General features: G+C 52.9%; 11 protein-coding genes across 11 annotated transcripts; 3 read left to right on the top strand and 8 right to left on the bottom strand.

The window, feature by feature from the left end:
• Window positions 1-20: 20 nt before the first annotated feature.
• Window positions 21-455, bottom strand: TrAtP1_007287 (uncharacterized protein; the record flags this gene model as incomplete). Its single annotated transcript, XM_066113460.1, has 1 exon — window positions 21-455. One exon carries the CDS (start codon window positions 453-455, stop codon window positions 240-242), a length of 216 nt encoding a protein of 71 aa, XP_065969546.1. The 3' UTR covers window positions 21-239.
• Window positions 456-495: 40 nt separating this feature from the next.
• On the bottom strand, window positions 496-948 carry TrAtP1_007286 (uncharacterized protein; the record flags this gene model as incomplete). The annotated part of the gene is made up of 1 exon (XM_066113459.1): window positions 496-948. One exon carries the CDS (start codon window positions 946-948, stop codon window positions 496-498), a length of 453 nt encoding a protein of 150 aa, XP_065969545.1.
• A 1,249-nt stretch (window positions 949-2,197) lies between these two features.
• TrAtP1_007285 (uncharacterized protein) lies at window positions 2,198-2,774 on the bottom strand (the record flags this gene model as incomplete). The annotated part of the gene is made up of 2 exons (XM_014092935.2): window positions 2,198-2,207; window positions 2,365-2,774. 2 exons carry the CDS (start codon window positions 2,772-2,774, stop codon window positions 2,198-2,200), a joined length of 420 nt encoding a protein of 139 aa, XP_013948410.2.
• A 723-nt stretch (window positions 2,775-3,497) lies between these two features.
• Window positions 3,498-4,200, bottom strand: TrAtP1_007284 (uncharacterized protein; the record flags this gene model as incomplete). The annotated part of the gene is made up of 2 exons (XM_014092934.1): window positions 3,498-3,929; window positions 4,009-4,200. 2 exons carry the CDS (start codon window positions 4,198-4,200, stop codon window positions 3,498-3,500), a joined length of 624 nt encoding a protein of 207 aa, XP_013948409.1.
• A 769-nt stretch (window positions 4,201-4,969) lies between these two features.
• TrAtP1_007283 (uncharacterized protein) lies at window positions 4,970-5,644 on the top strand (the record flags this gene model as incomplete). Its single annotated transcript, XM_066113458.1, has 3 exons — window positions 4,970-4,984; window positions 5,045-5,553; window positions 5,632-5,644. The coding sequence occupies 3 exons, from the start codon at window positions 4,970-4,972 to the stop codon at window positions 5,642-5,644; spliced, it is 537 nt and encodes a 178-aa protein (XP_065969544.1).
• A 296-nt stretch (window positions 5,645-5,940) lies between these two features.
• TrAtP1_007282 (uncharacterized protein) lies at window positions 5,941-7,097 on the bottom strand (the record flags this gene model as incomplete). The annotated part of the gene is made up of 2 exons (XM_014092933.2): window positions 5,941-6,730; window positions 6,796-7,097. 2 exons carry the CDS (start codon window positions 7,095-7,097, stop codon window positions 5,941-5,943), a joined length of 1,092 nt encoding a protein of 363 aa, XP_013948408.2.
• Window positions 7,098-9,301: 2,204 nt separating this feature from the next.
• Window positions 9,302-10,408, top strand: TrAtP1_007281 (uncharacterized protein; the record flags this gene model as incomplete). Its single annotated transcript, XM_014092932.2, has 1 exon — window positions 9,302-10,408. The coding sequence occupies one exon, from the start codon at window positions 9,302-9,304 to the stop codon at window positions 10,406-10,408; it is 1,107 nt and encodes a 368-aa protein (XP_013948407.1).
• A 2,127-nt stretch (window positions 10,409-12,535) lies between these two features.
• TrAtP1_007280 (uncharacterized protein) lies at window positions 12,536-12,871 on the bottom strand (the record flags this gene model as incomplete). The annotated part of the gene is made up of 1 exon (XM_066113457.1): window positions 12,536-12,871. The coding sequence occupies one exon, from the start codon at window positions 12,869-12,871 to the stop codon at window positions 12,536-12,538; it is 336 nt and encodes a 111-aa protein (XP_065969543.1).
• A 259-nt stretch (window positions 12,872-13,130) lies between these two features.
• TrAtP1_007279 (uncharacterized protein) lies at window positions 13,131-13,823 on the bottom strand (the record flags this gene model as incomplete). Its single annotated transcript, XM_014092931.2, has 1 exon — window positions 13,131-13,823. One exon carries the CDS (start codon window positions 13,821-13,823, stop codon window positions 13,131-13,133), a length of 693 nt encoding a protein of 230 aa, XP_013948406.2.
• A 676-nt stretch (window positions 13,824-14,499) lies between these two features.
• Window positions 14,500-16,087, top strand: TrAtP1_007278 (uncharacterized protein). The gene is made up of 2 exons (XM_066113456.1): window positions 14,500-15,010; window positions 15,083-16,087. Exons 1-2 carry the CDS (start codon window positions 14,838-14,840, stop codon window positions 15,852-15,854), a joined length of 945 nt encoding a protein of 314 aa, XP_065969542.1. The 5' UTR covers window positions 14,500-14,837; the 3' UTR covers window positions 15,855-16,087.
• A 557-nt stretch (window positions 16,088-16,644) lies between these two features.
• On the bottom strand, window positions 16,645-19,007 carry TrAtP1_007277 (uncharacterized protein). The gene is made up of 2 exons (XM_014092929.2): window positions 17,351-19,007; window positions 16,645-17,298 (listed from the first exon to the last, which is right to left on the bottom strand). The coding sequence occupies exons 1-2, from the start codon at window positions 18,360-18,362 to the stop codon at window positions 16,886-16,888; spliced, it is 1,425 nt and encodes a 474-aa protein (XP_013948404.1). The 5' UTR covers window positions 18,363-19,007; the 3' UTR covers window positions 16,645-16,885.
• Window positions 19,008-20,292: the final 1,285 nt, after the last annotated feature.

Below are 20,292 nucleotides of genomic sequence, written 5' to 3'. Positions count from 1 at the left end.
CTGCACCCCTTGAATTAGTGCTGTAGGAGATAGATTAAAGCTTTCGTTGACGGCTTGGCTATGACGATGATATCTCGAGCTTATCAAAGATGTGAGGAAAGTTGTGAGAAGCTCGTGAAATTGTAACTATTCTATGTTTTATGAAATGATGCCATCGCCAGATTCCCAGACCAGTTATTGAGCCAACGCCTGAACTGCCCCCTATCCTACGATCCTTGTCTTGCCAGTAAAAGACGCAATTAACCATTTCTAAAAACCGTGGGTATCCTGATAATCAGTTGGATGCCGTCATGTGTTGATTTGACATCCAAGTACACGTCTGACGGGCCCGGCGGTGCCTCTTTCGCTTTGCCAGCAGTATCTTGAGACTTCTTGTCCTCACTCGCGTTCTTCTGCTGCTGCTGCTGCTGCTGCTGCTGCCCGGATCCTTCTCCCTCCTCCGTTGACGGATTCATCTTGCCAACAACCTTGCCCTGTTTGTTGTAAATGTTACCGTCACCATCTATCCTCAAGCCCCCCTCCAGATCCTTCAGCTTCGGCCTCGAATGATTGTCGGAGACATATCCCACCACCTCTCCGGCGGCGTCCAAAATCTCCCCCCGACTCGGACACCGGCCGTCCCACCATGGAAGGCAGATCGCCCTCCACCGACCCCAGCACCGTGCCATCCCAGTCCAGGATGTTGCCGAACTCATCGACAAACTTGCCCACTAAGCCCTGGGCCAGCTCGGCGAGCGGCTCGCCTTGCTCCACGGGCTGGATCTTGGGGATCTTGATGTCTGGGTTTTTTTTCTTGTCACCGTTTGGTGAATCTGACTTGTTGTTGTCTTCTGTTGTTCGGGGCAGCATGACAAGTCTATGGCTGGAAGAGCGTCGTGGTGGTCCCTGACGATCACCGTCGGATGGCGGCAAGTTGGGGCTGTCCGGAGACGACTGCTGATGCGGCATTGTTTCCAGCTGAAGCGCCAAGTATCTAAGTAACGTATAAAGTATACGAGTCAATTATTAAGAATGTGAGTTTCTCATACAGAAATTGTACTGAAAAGGTCAGTAAAGAGCAGCGACCACGATTAGCTTAATGCGCTCCTCTACCCGCAAAGCCCAATCGCAGCTCAAGATTCCCCCTAGGCAGCTCTTCTAGTAAACAAGCAGTAGCAACTGCGTCATCGTGTGCAAAGGAGCCTTACGCAAGGCCCGGCATGGGGCAATGACACACTCCCACATCATCCGCATCGCCGATCGTTCCAAGAATATCGCGCCGAGACAGGGGTTCTCCACGCCGGCGCCAGTAGGGCCGTCTAATACTGTGCCGCAAACTGTAGATGTTACGGACTTGCATGGTACTTTTCCATATTGGAAAAAAGAGAAAAAAAGCCCTCACGATACCTGTTTTTCTGAGCAAAAAGACTCAGCTCAAACCTGCTGTCGTGGAACGTTTCCTCCGCATCATCGCAGTTAAACGTCAGTCTCGGTCGGATGCCGAATCGAGACACGGTCGAAAAAGGCAAGCAGCCACAGCATGTCACAAGGTTGTGGCTTTTCCCCATGTTGCTGTGGCTTTTGACCACCATGGCTTGATTGCGTGACTGCGGCTCGCTAGTGTGGCTGGTGACTCTGTGGCTGATACTGTTCTCATATGCTCATCTTCACGTTCGGCACGAGGTGATTCTATTCAGAATCCAAGTAATAGTGTCATTAACTAGAGGCAGAGCTATCATCTTGCTCGTTCACCCCCATCTTTATTTAACAGTACATGCGTGTGATAATCGTAACAACCCAGGACAAGTTATCCTCGCCCTCTCCACGCTATAACTAATTCTCCTCCTAGTGTGAGGCTCATGTAGACAAATTAAGCAATAACAAAAGAAAGCGTCAAAAAAGAAATAGTCGGTAAAAACAAAAAAAAAAAAAGAAAAAGAGGCAAGAGCCATCCCGGTTATACGCCTCGAGATCTGATTTCGGATCAAATCTCTCTCATTATAAGGAAAAGTAGAAGCGCCGGTATCGTCGTCGTCGTCGTTGACAAGTGATGTTTCAAAATCGCTTTGTGATCTTTTTTTCTCAGTTCCTGGTGACGTGAACAAAGAGCGCAACGCCATTAGCCGATCTTGCCTTTGAGAATATATTTTTTTTCTTTCTAGTTTTGAAGTTTTTTGCATCATTTTTCATATGCGGGTGATATGGTAGGGCCCCATAACTAGCCAGTCCTGGAAGAGAGGCCGCACTTGTAAGATAATGTTATAGAACCCAATATGTGTGTAATCGCGACTCGGAGAATTGGGGGTTACATAAAACTTAAAAGGTTGAGTGCGTGTATGATCAGGAAACAGAAAGGAAATTGAGGGGGTTTTTTCAAGAACTTACAACAACGCCAGCTCCAAGTCGCCGTGAATCTTGGCCTTGAGCTGAATCTCGATATCCAGGTTCAAATCCAGCCGTAGCCTCAACGTGTCGCTCTTCTTGTCCTCACCACCGCCCTGCTGCTGCACCGCATTGCCCGCGACGCCTCCCAGCGCGTTCGTCACGCCGCCGACTGCTCCCTGTGCCGTCTGCCCTACTTGCCCGACTTGGTTTCCCAAATCTCCGGCCACGGGCAGGTTGTCCAGCCCGGCGAGCTGGCCGCCGCCGGCTTGGGACTTTCCGCGGCGCTGGGTCCTCGTCATTTGTCTTCTCTCACGGCGGGGAGGCTGGGGAGGCGGTGACTCGGGGGCAGAGTCGGAGCCGTACTCTTCGGCAGAGTCAGTAGTGCGATCCTTTTCAGTAGCATTTGACATGTTGGCGGTTGTGGTGTTTGTGTTGCTATCTTATCTGAAAGGAAAACAAGACAAGACGAGCTGTGAGATGAGATGGGAGAAGAAGAAAAGAGTTTCTCAAAGATAAAAGTCTCTTAGTGGGTATGTGTGTAAGTCGAATATGAAGACAGGAATTAGAGCAGGGTATCCTCTTGGCTATTGCCTTTCTAGTATATCCAACATTCGCATCCCTCCATTCAATTCCCGGAGCATCATAATGATATACCCCCATTCATTCAATACGTTTGGCATCAGACACCTTACGTCGTCGGCCGAACCGGTTTCCATCTTTTTTCTTCAGGCAATCTCCACTTTGTTCCATTGCTGCTATTTCGTGATTTTGCGTTCTCTTCTACACGCCCTCACCGTTTACGAATAGAATCTATGAAGTCATCATGAGCCAATACGGTTAATATAAATTAATTAATTCTCTGTATCAAATAGACAGGGATCAGCATCATACTGTATGTACTATTTCGGGCTAAAAGTCCCAGAAGCCACCATTGCGGAGCCAAGCGCACCACGTTGTGACCATTCATTCCGCGGCGGCTATTCCCATTCCAAGCATGCCCTACTTTATACCCTTTTCTATCAAATCAGCAGCCACCGCATCGTTGATGAAGCAAAACGAAACTAAACCCCTGTTGTTCTTTCCAAACAGGCTTTACATAACATTCAATTGCAATTTAATTTTTCCACCTGTGGCTAATCCCTCACATACTTGCTCTGCATGCCCAATAACATGGCCCTCCTCAGCCTCACGGGCTTGCACTCCTCCTGCACCTCCGTCGTGGCTAGAATCTCGCTCTCCGGGTCCCAGTACACCACCCACCGCTGCGAGCCACTCTCATCGCGCTCCAGCTTCGCCACAAAGACATCGTCGCTGCCCTGAATCGTCAGAAACTGCTCGTCCGCGCTCCAGCCCCAGGGCCCAATGACGTGGCCCAGGGTGTCCTTGCGAGCGCCGTACTCCACCGCGTGCGTGTCCTTGTTGATGTACAGCCAGTTGAGCATTGGGGGATCGTCCGAGATGGTGCTCACCAGCCCCAGATGCTGCTCCTCGCTGGGGTATGTGAAGTAGTAGCCACAAAAGGCGTAGCCAGGGAAGCCGGCATCGAGCGGGATGTTGACAAGCAACTGTTTTTTTTTCCCAAGCCATTGTCGTCAAAAGTCAGCCGCTAGACGTTTTTTGTTGTTTGTAGTTCTTGTGGCATACCTTTCCGTCTTTGAGCACGCAGAAATCCGTCTCGTAGTCGTCGTCTTCCTCTTCCCCGTCTTGGACTACTGCCGTCAAGTGAAACTTTTCCTTTTCCTTGTTTGCTGCGTTTGCCTTCTTCTGGGCACTGACGGCTTGGCCCACGCCCGTAACAGTAGGTATGGCCGTGATGGCAAGAAGCCCAATGACCATTGTGTAATCGGCGCTTGAGTGTACGGCTCTGGCATGAACAAAACAAACAGACTATAGAAAGTTTTCCATCTGAATGACGTTTTTCTGGCAATCTTCTTGTGTATATTGTTTGTTCCGAGTGACTCCAGTCCAGTAGTCGTTATTTAGGAGGGCCCTGCATAAAGCGATCGAGATCCTCCAGCTTGCGGTGGGGACTCATGACCCATGTCCTAGCTAAAGTTCCCGGCTAGCTGTACTGTAAGCAAGCATGCAACCCGCACAGGATGACTTCACCTCACATAAAGTCGACGCCCATGGCGTGAGCCTTGGAGCGCTGGAGGCCTGTCCCAGATGACACCTCTTCCTGTATCTCTGCTTCAAGTTTCTGGAGCATAAATGTTGGCACGTCATAAGCGCCACTAACTCAACAGGGGGGGAGTGAAGAAAGCTTGGCCAGCACCTTGTTACCCGGGTTTGTTTGCTGTTGTTTTTTTAGTTTCGCAAAAGAACGAGTAGACACATCGCTGTTGCGTCACTCAATATCAAAGAAATGCCGTAGTGGAACCTGGATCAAAAAGTTGAACCAGAGCCACAAAAGCGAGCGTCGAGGACCTACGCCTCATTTTGACATGCCAAAAGACTGAAGAACTCGAGACAACATCTGGCATTGTTCAAGACCAATTGACAAAAGAAGGCTTCTGGCTTGTTTTGTCTTTACAACTCTTCATTGTTCAACCTCACTTTTTCACTCCTCTCAACTCCCAAGTAAGACTCATAAAAATTAGCAATCATGTCTTCAGATGAGGTTTGTCTCTCCAGAGCTGATTCATATTACCAATGATGTATGAACTAATCCAACTTGTAGAAGCCCAAGGACCTGGACAACAACAGCCCCCCACCTGAAGAGCACGAAGACCAAGAAGAGCACTCTGGCGCCGAAGATGAAGACGCAGACCAGCAGCAAAACGGTGATCAAAACGGCGATCTGAGTGAAGACAAGTCAGACGACCATGACCAGGACGACAATGAGCCCGCAACACCACCACCACAGCCAGAGCGCAAGCGCGAGAAGCCGCAGACCGAGACCCAGACCAAGACCAAGCCTCGTCGGAGGAGAAGGCCCTTGCAGCGCCAAGTAGAGGACCTGGACGACGAGGACGACCAGGGACAGATGGTCCCTCGCCAGGACCAGCAGAAACAGCAGATGTTGTACCAGCAACAGCAGCAACAGATGATGCAGCAGCAGCAGCAGATGCAGCAGCCCCAAAAGGATGGCGGCAAGAAGGATCCTCTCAAGCTGCGACTCGACCTGAATCTAGATATTCAGATTGAGCTCAAGGCAAAGATCCACGGAGACTTGACACTGGCTTTGCTGTAGGTGAATTCTCTATTAATCTTTTCAGCCCAACTCATCCTGGAACTAGAGTTTGCTAACGCTGGCCATCTCAATAGTGACATGGACTAAGGGTGGGGACTATATCGAAACGATTTCATCTGGCGGTGTTCATTAAAGTTGATACGGTACCATATCCTGTATGACCGAGGAGGTACTCTTTCCTTATTTTTTCTATCCCATTGCAGTATTGCGTCTTGTTGTTTTTCCCTCTAGTATAATGAATCAGGCCTCCTGTCTTGAGGGCGTGCCATCTGCTGTTGTGCATGTATATATAGTATATGTGCGTGTATCGATCCCATTATCATTAATATTAACGTTGAACAAATAAAAGAGCTTAAAATGGAGACGCTGCCTGAGCGCTTTCGCTAGCCGTGAATCACGTCCCACAGAGACTTGTACCATACATTGTGTTTGACTCCATGTTCTATCCGTCCCGTTTCGTTGACCAGCGGCATGCACTGAAAGGCTTCGGAAAAGACGTTGAGGCATTTGCTGCGAGCTTCCATGTGGCCTGGTTTCCTGCTGATGCCGCCTGCAGGATCCAGATTGACGTACTGATGGCGGCCGCGGACCAAAAGGGGCCCTGAACCGGTCAACATGGAAGAGACAAAGTTGAGGCCAATATCCTCGCAGTTGAAGGCATCGTCCACGTATTTGCGGATCTTTGTGACAGCAGCATCGTCGGAAAAGTAATAGTCCAGGAACGCAATGTGTGTAAAAGCCAGATTGGTCAAGACGATGGAGTAAACGTCCTCGTGCTCCCTCTGAGAGCAAAAGTTGTAATCCCACTCGCCAGACGGGAGAGCCGAAACACAGCGCGCAAGGGCTCCCGTCATCCGATCTTTTCCAAATTTGCGCCACATCTGGAACACGAACTCGAGATCGTCAGGGCGGTAAAAGACATCGTCGTCGGTGAGAAGAATGGCCTTTGTGCGATATGTGGGATCCGGCCAGAGTTTCTCGTTGAGGCTGTCGCGAGTCGGTTTACGGTATCGCACAGAGACACCGGACTCGGAGACAAAGCTGTCGGGCTCCTTTTCGTCAAAATTGTTCCATATAACGACTATTTCGAGTAGTGATGGGATCTCGGCGGACAGGAGAGTAGTCAATGTGCGATGGAGCTCCTTGGGGCGATGGAAAGTCGACATGGCGATTCTGAAGCAAGATTTTGCTATTAGTACATCTCTACATATAGTAGGGTAGCAGCATATCCAACATACGTAAACTTGTCATCCAGATGCCCGCCATACTTGGTCTCAGCTGCAGCCCGCCATGATTCCAGGGGGTAAGTGACATTGGGGTTTGTGTGATCGCTGCAGAGAGGATATCCAGAGCTTAATGCTTCATCGCCGGAAGATGATGCCTTCGGCCTGCCTTTGGGCAAAGCCGGAGCCGGGCCCAGGTTGTTGACAAGGAACACAATGGTGGCGATGGAGAGTATCAGGCCGGCCAAGATGGTTGTAACTCTCCTGAAACGGCGCGCCAGCAGCCAGTTGAAGCACGACGCCATTGAGGCGAGCATTTCAGTTGTTGCGCTTGGCTTGATTGGCTCCTCTCAGACGGCGATTGGGGCAGCTCAGGTAACAGCTGCTGCATGTACAAAGCAGCTCGAAAGCGGCATCTTCAAGCGATTCGGACTAGCCTGCACCGACGGATCGCTTGTGATGCTGATAATGATAACCAAGATGCAGGGGAAGCAGGGTCACGTGAACTCGGGATATACATTTTTCCCGCTAATCGGGGGCCGATGCCTAAAAACTACACTTCACGAAACGGGTAAAAATGCAAATTGGAATGACGTAGCTGCGGCAAATGCAGAATCTCGCCATCTCAAACGCTGCCGAGGACGCCGATTCACTCAATCTCACATCTCTGGATGTGACCTTGTCCGGAGCTGTCCGCACCGAGGCAGCGTTTAACTCTATTTTGCTTTCCCAGCATTCGGGCCAGGCACGGGAGGGTTTTCTAGAATAATCGGACCCGAGGAGCAACGCGGACCCGCCTCGCTCGGCTTCTGGTCTGCCAGGCTCAGGCTCAGGAGACATGCACAGCGGCCGAGGCCGAGGCTTCTGTCTCTCTCTGGTGGAGGGATCCAGTAATAATACAACGCCCTGCTTGTCAAGCATCTGAAATCAGACGTTGTGTCTTGAGGCGACTGCTGATGCCAAGCAGCTCGACACAAAAAATCGAATCCATCACACCACGCCCACTTCTGCAAGCGGCGGAATAGGTATGCTGCGGACCAGCCGTAGTGCCCTCGGACTCGCTATCGGTCTCTCCTAATTTTCTTCCAGACTTTTCGCCTGTGAATCAGCCACCCCTCAGGTGATGCGGAGTTGGCAAATGCTGGACCCCGTGTGCCGGCCGTGGCACCGTGTAGTCGTGAGAGCCTAATCCTTCTCCGGGATGCTCCATTGCCCCAATCGGTCTCCGTCCACGGAGGTTGTGTTGTACCAGCACTCCGTAGTACACTGGCGCTGAACCTGCGTATGTAATCGGAGTATAGGAACTTTCTCGCAAGGACAGCGCCTATTCCTCCATCTGCCGGGAGCAGCAACGGGTCCGAACCCCGGCGTCGAGCTCTGCCAAGACTCAAAGGAATCGTGCCTATGCGCCGTCATGTTGCTCAGCAGCAGCCTGTCTTGGCATTATCCATCACCACAGAGGGAAAACAACGGCGCAGAGACGCAGCCCCAGCGATACTCGTACACTGCTCACGCTCATTCGTCTCCGCCGCTCGTCGTGCCAGGATGCGCCGATCCGCTGAGACCTCAGCCAGGCACCTGCGCCAATCACGATGCGCCTGGTCCGCGCTCTCCCTGCAGCTCTGCCGTGAAGCCGTTTTGGACTGGACTCTACTGTAGAGGCGCGCTCAGCCAGTTTGGTTCGTGCAGCAGCCTCTGTCAGACAGCCAGGCTGAGCGTCATCAGCCAACTTGGACTTGGAAAGATGCCGGTTCCGAGGCTTCACTTTGGGTCTAGACGCCGCCAAGTAGACGGTACGCACGGCAAATGTGCCGCTGCTTCAGGTACCGCCCAAGTATGCGGTACTCCCCACCGCAGCGGCACATCAGCAAGCCCCGAGGACAAGGGGACAAGGGATGGACAAGTGCTTTGGCGCCAGACCGGGGGCTACCCACCAGCTAAAAACTGGACCATGTAAGTAGGTATTTCGATTCGAGCGAGGCTTGCGCTTCCACGGCAAAAACAAACCTCCACGGCGAAAAAATGCAAGCGAAAAAAAGAAAAAAGGGGGGTGTGCCGGGCCCCATAATTAATTCGTGGTGACGGAGTCCGAGCGATAGTATGGTGCTAGGTACGAGTATTTCTGCTGCGATGGCCTCGCTTGGCAGGAAACCTGCGCAAGGATTAAAAAGTAAAGGAGCTGGCTGGAGAAAAAGGGTTAAGGGGAACAGCAGATCACGCCGCTATTCTATTCTTATCTGCGCACGCTGAATCCCGTCCCTGTTATGCTACCAGTACCCTACGAGCACTACAAGTACATGTACCTACAGTATTCCATCCTACAGGTGCTCAACTGCCTATAACGTAGCGCCGCGAAGCTCCACCAACCTCTACTCTGCTCTTCTCTCCTCCATCTCTTCTTCCTCTCGTCTATTCTTCACCTCTCACAGCGTCTCATTCCTTATCCGCATCCGCATTTGCCGTCCGCACGAGACAATCGAATCGAGCCGAGTCGAATCTTGGCCTCTCTCTCCCGTCCACGATGCGGACCCGAAGTATCGTGGCCCTGGCCGCCATCGCCGTCTTCTGGCTGGTCGTCTTCTTCCGCCGTCACATCCACGAGCTGGGCGAGATCGTCGTCACCTACAGCACCTTTTACCCGCTGCTCAACAGCCACCCCGACCTGCTGTACCGACACCCCGAGAACTCGTCGTCGACGCTGCTCGAATCGCTGCAGGACCCAACGTCGGCCTCGTCCACGCTCAACCCCGTCGTCGTGCCCAAGATCATCCACCAGATCGCCCTGGGCAACGCCAGCGTCTCCAAGTACCAGGCCGCCATCTCCAGCTGCACGGCGCTGCATCCCGACTGGAAGCACCAGCTGTGGACCGACGTCAACGCCACGGCCTTTATCGCCGAGTTCTACCCCGACATCCTGCCGCACTACACCGGCTACGCCCAGAACATCCAGCGCGCAAACATCCTGCGATATGCCCTGCTGCACCACTCGGGCGGCATCTACGTCGACCTCGACGTCACCTGTCGCGTGCCCCTCGACTCGACGCCCATTGTGCGTCTGCCGTACGTCTCGCCCGGCGCGCATCCCGCGGGAGTCAACAACGCCTTCATCGCCACCCAGCCCGGGCATCCGTTCCTGACGCAGCTGCTGGAGAAGGTGCCCAGCCACGACCTGCACTGGGCGCTGCCGATGCGCATCCCCTACGTCGAGAACATGCTGAGCACCGGCTGCATGTTCTACTCCAACCAGTGGATGTCCTACGTCCGCGACTTCAACGCCGGCCGCCAGAGCACAAAGGTCCATATTCTGTCCGACGAGCACGGCGACATGGCGCCGCACATGCTGCGAGGCAAGGTCACGACGCCCATCTTTGTGCACGCCGGCGCCAGCAGCTGGCACGGCTGGGACGCCGCGCTGTTCCTGACGATTGGCGAGCACTACACCTTTTACCTGGGCCTCCTGTTTGTCGCCCTGACCGTCATCTTTGGCGCCGCCTACATCTGCACAACGTCTAGGAGATCGTACCGCCGCAGATGTCGCCTGTTTGGCTTTGGCGGTGTGGCCGCAGCCCGCAACAGCTGGTCACCCACAAGACAGCGAAAGCCCAGCATCAGCCAGTCGATGGTATAGAGCGAAGCCGGCTTTGACGATTTCTTGATTCCTTTATTCTACACTTATCTGGGCCATCTCATCACATCGTTATATCAAAAGAATACGCTCCGTAGGCGCGATTCACTAATAATTCTACTTAACCACCAGTAGTACCGTACCTGCATACTTGTTTCGACTCAGCCGCTTGCTTTTTTTTTTTTTTTCTAGAAAGAGAAGGATACTCGCTTGTCATTATGGTTCTTTTTTTTAACACAACTTTTGCTTCTTCTTCTTGTTTTTACACCAGCTCATCCCACGGGCTATTTACGATAAAAGGGCGAAGCGGAACACCGCGGGCGATGATTTTCCATTCGACTTTTTTTTAAACGAATTTTCCTTTTTACTACACTTTTTTCCCCCCTCCACAAACGGTTTCCTGGAGGGACCGACGATATACGGAACGGATGGTACAGACGGAACGGCATCTTGGCTTTGGCTATCAGCTCGGCGTCACGGGTCACGGTGAAATCTATCTATAGGGATTATGAGGCATTCTATGCTACAGCAAGAGCGGGAGGGGAGAGAAAGGAAGGAAAACCCCGCATTGCAGTTTTGGTGTATTGATAGAGAATATTACCGACAATACCAAATGGGAGGCCCGCCTCTAGGGTTAATGATAATGCTTGTTGTTATTTTACACTGCTCATCATGACTGTCATTGTGTCGAGTCCGCTGCAGCATACAGTGCTATCAATAGCTGTAGCATCTCATCTGCATCTGCTGACCCCGCGTCAGACTGCGGCTGTGGCTATGCTAGGCCAAGTGTGATGATCTGATATGATATGCCTGGTTATACCCTGCCCAGTCTACTCCTCAACTCGAGTCATTTACGCTGCAGAAGCTGCATATCCCCAACATACCACAGCTAGACAGCTAAACCACTACTGCATCAACTAACTACTGCTAACAACCTGCAGGCGTCCACGAATTGGCGTCTCCACATCCGAGGCAGCCAAGTCCAGCCCGAGTTGTTGGCCCTGCTGCATTACGTAGTGCACTGAAAACGGGCCTCTTTATCTCTGGTCTTGTCTCTAGTTTTTCCCTCGATTACACTATTGTGAGTCGATGCAGATGCTAATAGGTAAAAAGTTACTCTCACGCAGCTGATGGTTTTCTGGTCCACCGTGACATGCACGCATGCATTAGAGCTCGCAGTTTTGTCAAAGCCCGGGTTCTGATGCATTTGGGCGTGAGAATGGAATCATTTTTCCCTTTTTTTGCGGGATGACGGGAAAAACAAAAGAAACGAAGAAAAAATAAGGGCTAGTAACTTTAGGTTGGGAACAAAAAAAAAAGAACAAGTACCGTCTACCTGCGGACGCATGCCCTTCCAGCCAAGGCGTCATGGTTGCGATTCTCGCCAAGGCCGTCTTTACTGATTCTGCCCCAAATATGCTTTCTTGGCTTTGTTTCGAGGGGCTGTGCCTGGGTTGCCCAAGACGCCACGGGCTTGGTTTGTCAAAATTGCAATTTTGGGTTGATGAGTAAGTTGCTGTAGGGATTCGTAATGTGGCGGAGAAGCAAGATGGCGGGGAGCTGGGGTGATTTGCCGGATACACGATGGCTTCATATTAGAGGTGTAGACAGAGTGCCGTTGTTTCTTCTCGACGTGAGCACGTTTCATCGTCTTCTGTCACATTGCTTAAGCTCCATCATCTTTTCGTGATGGGGACTAACTGAACTTTAACAGTCGTGTTGAAGCATGCGCAGTCAGCACCTAAAAGACCCAAAACATGGTACTTGTCAAGGCTGGTAGAGCTGTTCACTATACCTACTAGTACCTACCTAGGTATATAGCCGTGAGTGGAATCTGATTAAGAAGCATCAATCCTTTCAATTGACAGCTACTAGCAGGCTCTTTATGTACAGCAAGAATCATGGCTCTTCGCTACGGTAACGCGTATAGCCAACTCCAGTACCGCCCGAATACTCACATCTATACCATTTGCAGAGTAAAGGTATTGGAGGAATAAGGTATCGTGTATTATCTAGATGCAAAGACTGAGCGCTCAAGATGCAAATGCTTATTACTACCACCAGCCCGCTTCTATCAAAACTCTAACAATCGAAAACTTGGATATCGCAATGCCAACAATCAAACAACACCTACCACGGCACATTCACCCCGAGATCCCTGGCCACGCGCATCGCAGAAACGACACATCCCTCCAACAGCACCATCCCATCCCAGCACCACGAGCCCACGATCCACACATCATCCTTGCCATTCACCCATCCCGCATCACCCGCCTCCATGGCCTTGCGCACCATGTTTCTGCTCTCCGTGGTGCGCAGCGTCCTGGTGAATCTCGCCGTGTCCAGCGTGCCCTTTACTTCAGCGACATCACCCGTGGGACTCGTCCGGACCACCAGCCCGCCTTCAAGATAGTGCAGCGACTCGGTCTGGACGATGCTGTCGGAAAAGGTGGTCCGAAAGGCCATGATCTGGGCCTCGCCGCGCCGGTATGAGCATCCGCCCGACGGAACGTGCGTCTTCTCATCGACCAGAGAGATTTTGGTGTTTGGAGACGCCAGCACGGTGCTTGTGACGGGCACGGTGGGGATGACGCCGAGCAGCGGCTTGGACGGGTTGAAGATGGCTGCGGCAACGTTTGGCGATACGGCAAGCACCACGCGATCAAACACCTCCTCAGCAGAGCGTTTCTCGTCCTGGCTTTCATAGCGGATCAAAACACCGCCATCAACTCGCTCGACCTTGTTCACTCGAGTCTGCAGCCTCACGTCCTTGATGCCTCCCGCCAGCGTCGCCTGCACCCGGTTGATGCCCCCCCTTGGCCACATACGTCTTGCGCAGAAAGGACCCCTTCATGAAGCTGGTGACGTCGCTGGCGGGAAAGTCCAGCATCTCGGCGTGGGAGCAGCTGCAGATGATGCTCAGGATGGGCAGCAGAAAGTACAGCACATAGTACTGCGGCAGCCATATGCGGTCCAGGTACTGGCGCAACGACTCGCAGTTCTGGCCGCTCTTGGCCGCAGAGCCCTTCACCTTGACATCCAAATACCGCTCGGGCCGGATCATGCGCGGCGGCAAGAAGAAGCACGCGGCAAAGAACCAGGCGTGGCAGAGGGCCAGGTAAAAGGTCAGCAGCACGTTCTGCAGCGACCCCCTGAGCCAGAAGTGCGGCGAGACCAGCAGCAGCTCGTGCAGCCGCTTGCCGTAGACAAAGTAGCTGCCCGGCATGGCCTCTGCGGCATCAGCGCTGGGGATCTGGGCCTGCGCTGCGGCAGAGACTTTGGCAAAGACCCAGATGAGCTGGATGCGCTGGAAGGGCACGCCCAGGTGGTCGTACATGCGGCAGAGGTTGGCGTAGTAGCCGCGGCAGAAGCTGCGCGGGGGGGATGTCGATGCGCTCGAGCGAGTTTGTGGCTTCATTTCTGAGCGTGACTGAGGCGGCGTCGAGGGAGAATTTGGGGGCCTGGGATGGATGTTGGTATTTACATGTTGGGGGTTTTACGGGTGAGTGAGTGAGTGAGTGAGTACCTGTTCAAAGAGCGTCACCTCGTAGCGCTTCTGCTTGTCGTGATGCAGCAGATATGCCGTTGTGAGGCCAGCCAATCCGGTGCCGATGATGGCAACTCGGCTTTTGCTGTGATTCTGATGCATCCCGAGTATCTTGAATGTTGCTGAGGTACCTATTCATGCAGTCCTTACAGCAGCCAAGACCGCTGAAATGCCTATTCGTAGTCGCCAATAATTAAAGTAGAGATTGGAACAACAACCTTGATAAAGGGCTCAAGTAAAAGTTGAGAATCAAAAGCAAAAGCAACGCCCCATCAACGCATCACAGCAAGCGCGTCCAACACCGATTCCAATACATGCCACGTCTGGACATTTTAATGGCGCGACAATCTACAGCACAAGTAATCAAGTCGGACGAGGCTGCAACCCCCCTGGCAGTTCGGCGCCAGCTTTGGCAGCCAGAGTCCCCAACAAAGTTGCAAATCGTCCGCTGTGATTGGGCTGACTAGGGCGTTTCAGACCCCCCGACGGCCATTTTCTTTGCAGCACAGGCCGAGGGACCAGAAGCGAGTGCGAGTTTTTTTTTTTTATCTTACTTGGTCCCCTACTCTACTAAGATTGACTAGCACGTGCTAATGAATAAAGTGAATCCACCGGGTTTGCCACTTTTGAATTGCTGCCAAAAGAAGTTGGCTGGTGTCTGTCAGAGTTGTATTTACAGCACTTTCGCTCGTTGCTGTCAAATCGGATCTTGGCGGCGGGTGGCTGCGCACCATCAGCATCTAAAAGCAGGGCGACGTAAGGCAACGTCGGAGCCAAAATGAATGTATGACGATATACGGGAGCACTCAATACAATTTAGAGTGACGTTTTGAAATCTTACACCCACCCGCATACTAACAACTTTAGTCTGGCCAATCTCATCAAATGGCCGCTGGAGACTTCATCCTTGGGTTTCTGGCAGGATGTGCGGCCATCATCGTCGTGCTCGCCTTGGTGGCCTTTTCGCTAATCAAGTCTGGTGATGTATACGGGCTTGGCCACTGGAAGTTGAATGTCAAGGCACCATTTCCGTCAATGTGGATGAATCTGGGATACTGGCAAGTTTTTGTTTCATTACAGATACATAACTCATCAATAAAAAGAAATGTACATCTAACTCAGCCGGACAGGACAAATGACGACGGCTCATCCATCCAGCACCTCGACGAGGCTGCGCGCAACATGCTCCTCCACATCCTGAAAGCCGCTGGCCTTGTATCCAACAAGACGGCCCGAAACTCGGTTGCCGTCCTAGACGTGGGCTTTGGATGCGGTGACCAGACCGTAGCACTTGCAGAGCTCATCCAGGCTCCATCACGGCCTCTCCGCTACGTCGGCCTTACGCTGAACGAGACGCAGCGGCAGGCAGCGCAGCAGAGACTCGATGCCTCCCTAGTGGCAGCCGACAGCAAACACGTTGACAACCTGTCAATCAAGCTCTTTCAAGCAGATGCCGCAAAGCCACAGTCCTGGGACAAGGCAATCACCACCGCCGTCGACACCCTCTCGGACAAGGCCTCGGAGCGCTGGCTCCTCGGCCTAGACTGCCTCTACCACTTCTCGCCCTCCCGAAAGCCCATCTTCCAGCACGCCTCCCAGACCCTCGACGCAAACGTCATGGCCTTTGACCTCATCCTCGGCGACAACACAACCCTGTGGCAAACACTGGCCGTCCGGCTGCTAGGCTTCATCCTGCTCTGTCCATGGCAGACCTTCTTAACAGAGGCGCAGTACCGCGAGCAACTGGTCGAATGCGGCTACGACAGGGGGGGGTATCGAGATACAAGATGTTTCGGACCATGTGTTTGCTGGCCTGGCGGGCTTTCTGCAAAGACAGGATGCTGCGCTGAAGCCGTATGGGATATCGCTGACGGGGTACAGTGCAGTTGGGAGGGTGTATGATTGGTTTGATCGGACGAGGGTTCTGAAGGGTGTGATTGTTGTTGGGCGGAGGAAGAGCAAGAGTCTGTAGAGTGGAAGTTGTGCATTTGTCTAGGGGTTACTTGAGGCGCTCAGTTCTCACAAAACTACAATTTTGATAGAATATCTACAGTCTGGTTAAAAAACCATTCAATCATCCATCTCGGTTTTTACAATTTAGATTAGGTTATAAATAAAACAAAGAAATCAATTCACAAAATTACGAGATAGACGGCTGTCTAATACAACGTATAAATGCATAATCCATCATCCGGCAGTCATGCATTTGGCTCCTCTCCACATCCATGAAATCGATCCAAAAACCCTCCGAATACTAAAAAAGTCGCGAGCAAGGACCATGCATCGGGGCCAAATCGGATTCGGATCATGGCTTATCGGCATCCATCTCCAATAATTTCCTCTCTGGGCGAAATGTCCAAATTTATACCAGACGTCAGCAAGGCATGCCGCTGCGAAACCTTTCAGCTGTCCGGAGATGGATCTTGATCTCACCCAAAAGAGCTTCCCGAGACGAACAGTGGTGTTTTTGCACTTGCTGTTGAATTGATGTTTCGTCGGTGTTGGGGATTTGACGTCCAAAACAAGTGGGGTTATTGCTCAAGGTTCACATCCCCGCATACGGACCTGGTTCGTTTTACATTCCAACCGACTCTTCTTTTATCTTTTCTAGAACCTGACTATTGACTGCATCTCATCAACAAACCAGCCACGAGAGGAAACAACAGCAAAATGGAGACATTACATCTTGGCACTCGTCTTTGGATCGTGTCTATTGGTATTCTTTCATATACGTCTAAGCTCTAGCTTTAATGAATTCATCTTCTTTCAACCAGCTCTCAAGACTCTGCAGGGATAGGGCTCACGCGATCACGCGACTCCTTCTCCACTGGCCAGAGAAGCGAATACAAGTCCACTTTAGAAGAGTCTACTTTTTATTCTTCACAGTCTCAAATTTCCATCATTTTCCATTTTCCATTACCCATTCCATTCCCTTACTCGGGCTTGGGCATCACCAGGGGCTTGGTTCCCAGGCCGTTGCGGTTGCGGAAGAAGAGAACGCCCTTGCCGGCGTCCTCGGCATCCTTGCTGGGCTCAACCCACTGGCACATGCGAGCGCTGCGGTACATGGCGCGGATGAAGCCCAGGGCGCCGTCCTTTGTGTCGGAGCGGTAGTGCTTGCCCATGACGGGGCGGATGGCATCCGAGGCCTCGTCGGCGTTGTAGAAGGGGATGGTGGCGACGTAGTGGTGCAGCACGTGGGTCTCGACGATGCCGTGCAGCAGCTGGCGGCCGACGAAGCCCATCTCGCGGTCAATGGTGGCGGCCGCGCCTCGGACAAAGTTCCACTGCTCGCCGGTGTAGTGGGGGAGGGTCGGGTCGGTGTGCTGGAGGAAGGTGATGGCAACTAAACAAGGTCAGTATGTGGTTATCAAGAGAAGCGAGCGATTGAGACTAACCGAGCCAGTGGTTGACCCAGAGGTACGGGATAAAGTACCAGACGGCCAGGTTGGACCAGCCAAAGGTGCTGCCGAGGTAGTAGAGCGCGGTGCCGGCCAGGGCGAGGCCAATGTCGCTGTAGACGATGAGGAGGGCGTCGCGGTGCTCGTACAGCGGGCTAAAGGGGTTGAAGTGGTTGACGCCGCCGCCGGCGCCGTTGTGCTTGCCCTTGCCGCGGCCCTCGCGCTGGCGCTCGTGGTAGTTGTGGCCGGTGACGTTGGTCAGCAGGTAGTTGGGCCATCCGATGAGCTGCTGCATGACCAGCATGAAGAGCGTGTAGGCGGGCGCGTCCTCGGCGAGCTCCGACAGCTCGTGGGCCAGCTTGCCCAGACGGGTGGCCTGCTCCTCGCGGGTCCGGGGCACAAAGACCATGTCGCGCTCCATGTTGCCGGTGGCGGCGTGGTGCTTGCGGTGCGAGATTTGCCAGCTGAAGTAGGGCACCAGCAGCGCCGAGTGCAGCACCCAGCCGGTGAAGTCGTTGAGCGTCTTGGAGTCGGAGAAGGCGCCGTGGCCGCACTCGTGGGCAATGACCCAGAGGCCGGTGCCGAAGAGGCCCTGCAGCACCGTGTACAGCGCCCAGAGGCCCGCGCGGACGGGCGTCGAGGGGATCAGCTCCGGCGTGACGTAGTTGTGGAAGACGAAGAAGGTGGTGGCCAGGCAGGCCATGTCGCGCAGGATGTAGGCGTAGCCCTTGAGCGCGGACCGCTGGAAGCAGTGCTTGGGGATGGCGTCGCGGATGTCCTTGATGGTGAAGTCGGGCACCGTGAACTCGTTGCCGTACGTGTCAATCATGCGGCCAAAGTTGGGCTTGGCGGCGTTGACGTCGACCGACGACATGGACGACAGCGACGTGGACGAGGCCGAGGGCCTGGGCGAGTCCATGGGCGAGACGGCCGCAGAGGACTCGGTCGAGTCGGTGATGTTGCGCCGCAGCGAGGCCTTTGCAGGCAGAGGCATGGCAGTGGAGGCCATGGCTGGCAGCGGAAGAGGAGAATGAAGATGGATGCGGTAGCGGTGAATTGGAAAAGAGGAAAAGAGGAACAGAAAAAGACAAGGCTTGAAAGGAAGAGCGAGAGATGAAGAAAAAGACCACCAAGTGACACGAGCACAGCTCACTATCAGATAAGATAGGCGGCGTGTGGTTTACGGGACCTCCAACAGAGAAGGGAAAAGCAGAGAGTGCCGGGACCGGGGCCGCCTTCCTTTTGTCCTTTATGAAGCAAACAAGCAGAGAAGAAGAAAGAGGAGAGATCCGATAGGGATAGTCCCGTTTCACAGGGTACAAACAGGAATGGAGGCGAGAAGCAAAAGGCCAGCCCGAGTTGCACAGAAGCCCAATCCACAAGCTGCATGTCACTACGAAAAGATACACACTCAACAGCCTGGTGTCTGTGCTCTGACAATGTACATCAAAAGTACACTCGCACACGCCGAGCCTGGCCCCTTCTTTCTTGTCAGGCTCGCTCCGGGAGTGGCAGATCCAGCCGGAGGTGCAGATGCGAGTTGAATTTTTTGTTGGGGGGCGTTTCCTTCCGCCCACCGTGGGGCTGCGCCTTTTCGCTTTTGGGAACATTGGAGGCAAATAAAGACTTGACCTGTATGATTATTCATTCTGCTTGTTTGTATCTTGTCTGTTTTTGTCTACTCAATTGATTGCCATCTGTATCATTTGCAAACAATTCCTCTTCCATCAATTCGTAAACCTCCGCGTCGTTGGAAAAATTAAAGCCTGCGTTGCCAATTGGAGGCGAGCTTAACGCCAGATCTGGCGCTCCCCCCCTCATTAACTGGACCCTGGATGGACAGCCTGAACTGCCTACTCGGGTCAACTTACCCCTAGCGCCACTCTTTTTTTTTTCTCTAGGCTCTTCCAACTTTTTTTGGCCAGGGTCTGGGTGGTTGCAGCGTCGTCTCGGGAATTAGCTGCGATGCTATTCGAACCACTGTAATTTCTACGCTGCAGCTATAGCTTTGGAAATATTGGGCATTGGGCATTGCAAGCTGCAGTGTGCATCTGATGTAAATCCGGCTTCGTCGCATCTTGGAGACTGAAAAAGCTACACGCAGAGCCTCGCCCACGCCACCGTCACATGTAAAAAAAAAAAAAGGACAGGCAGATGGCGGAATAGATAAGCCATGTCCGATATAACGCTCCCATGGCGCACTAGGCTGACTCAAATTCCCTCGCACAAGACATTTGACGGTGGAAATGCATCATCGACAGCCGTCACTGCGTCCAGGTGATTTGAGCAGCTGTACAGGTAGAAGACCTTTTTACGCCGCATCACTACATTCCATCCATGGTTGAGCTGCATCTCCCAGTGTAGGTGCTTCACTGCAGGCAGCACACACTGCCTGATGCTCGCCCGCACCGGACTTACAAGCACATCAAGCCCTTCATGTCTCTTCCAACAAACCAAAAGACACGTACCAGGTGCGGCGGGGAAGCGAGACACGGCCGTGCCGGGGTGGCTGGCTGAGCGAGCCTAAAACGCACCATGGGCGATGCGATCTGCAATTGATGCACACAGCAGATGGTCAGGAGAGGCAGCCAGGCATGTGAAGCCGAGTTTTGCTGGGCGCTGCAGCGGTACAAGCAGAGGTACTTTGCAATTGATGCCCGTTGCAGCGTCGTATCTACGCCCGATGCATTGGTAGCGTCCCGGTAGTTCACTCGCCTTCCCCAGAAGTTGCCTCTGAAGCAGATTAGGCATGCCCTCTTGCAAAACGCTTAAACAGATGAGCAGACGACATTTTTTTTTCATCTTCAGCCTCGGGCCATGTGAATCTCACCTCTGCTCTTGGGCCCCCTCCACTCTTCTGTTGGAACCGCTAGCAGCAGATTTCATGATGCCACGATTTCTCCTGATGGGCTCTGCGATTTCTCGGAATCTCGCACAGC

This window comes from Trichoderma atroviride, chromosome 4 (genome assembly GCF_020647795.1).
Source record: "Trichoderma atroviride chromosome 4, complete sequence".
Lineage (NCBI taxonomy): Eukaryota > Fungi > Ascomycota > Sordariomycetes > Hypocreales > Hypocreaceae > Trichoderma > Trichoderma atroviride.
This window is presented reverse-complemented; position numbering and strand designations above follow the sequence as displayed.

Bases quoted from the DNA above. Each gene is read 5' to 3' on its own strand.
- TrAtP1_007278 (XM_066113456.1), top strand. From the start codon at position 14,838: ATGGCCGCTGGAGACTTCATCCTTGGGTTTCTGGCAGGATGTGCGGCC. The intron at 15,011-15,082 runs GCAAGTTTTTGT...TCAGCCGGACAG, and splicing joins TGGATGAATCTGGGATACTG to GACAAATGACGACGGCTCAT.
- TrAtP1_007277 (XM_014092929.2), bottom strand. From the start codon at position 18,362: ATGGCCTCCACTGCCATGCCTCTGCCTGCAAAGGCCTCGCTGCGGCGC. The intron at 17,299-17,350 runs GTTAGTCTCAAT...GACCTTGTTTAG, and splicing joins CTGGGTCAACCACTGGCTCG to TTGCCATCACCTTCCTCCAG.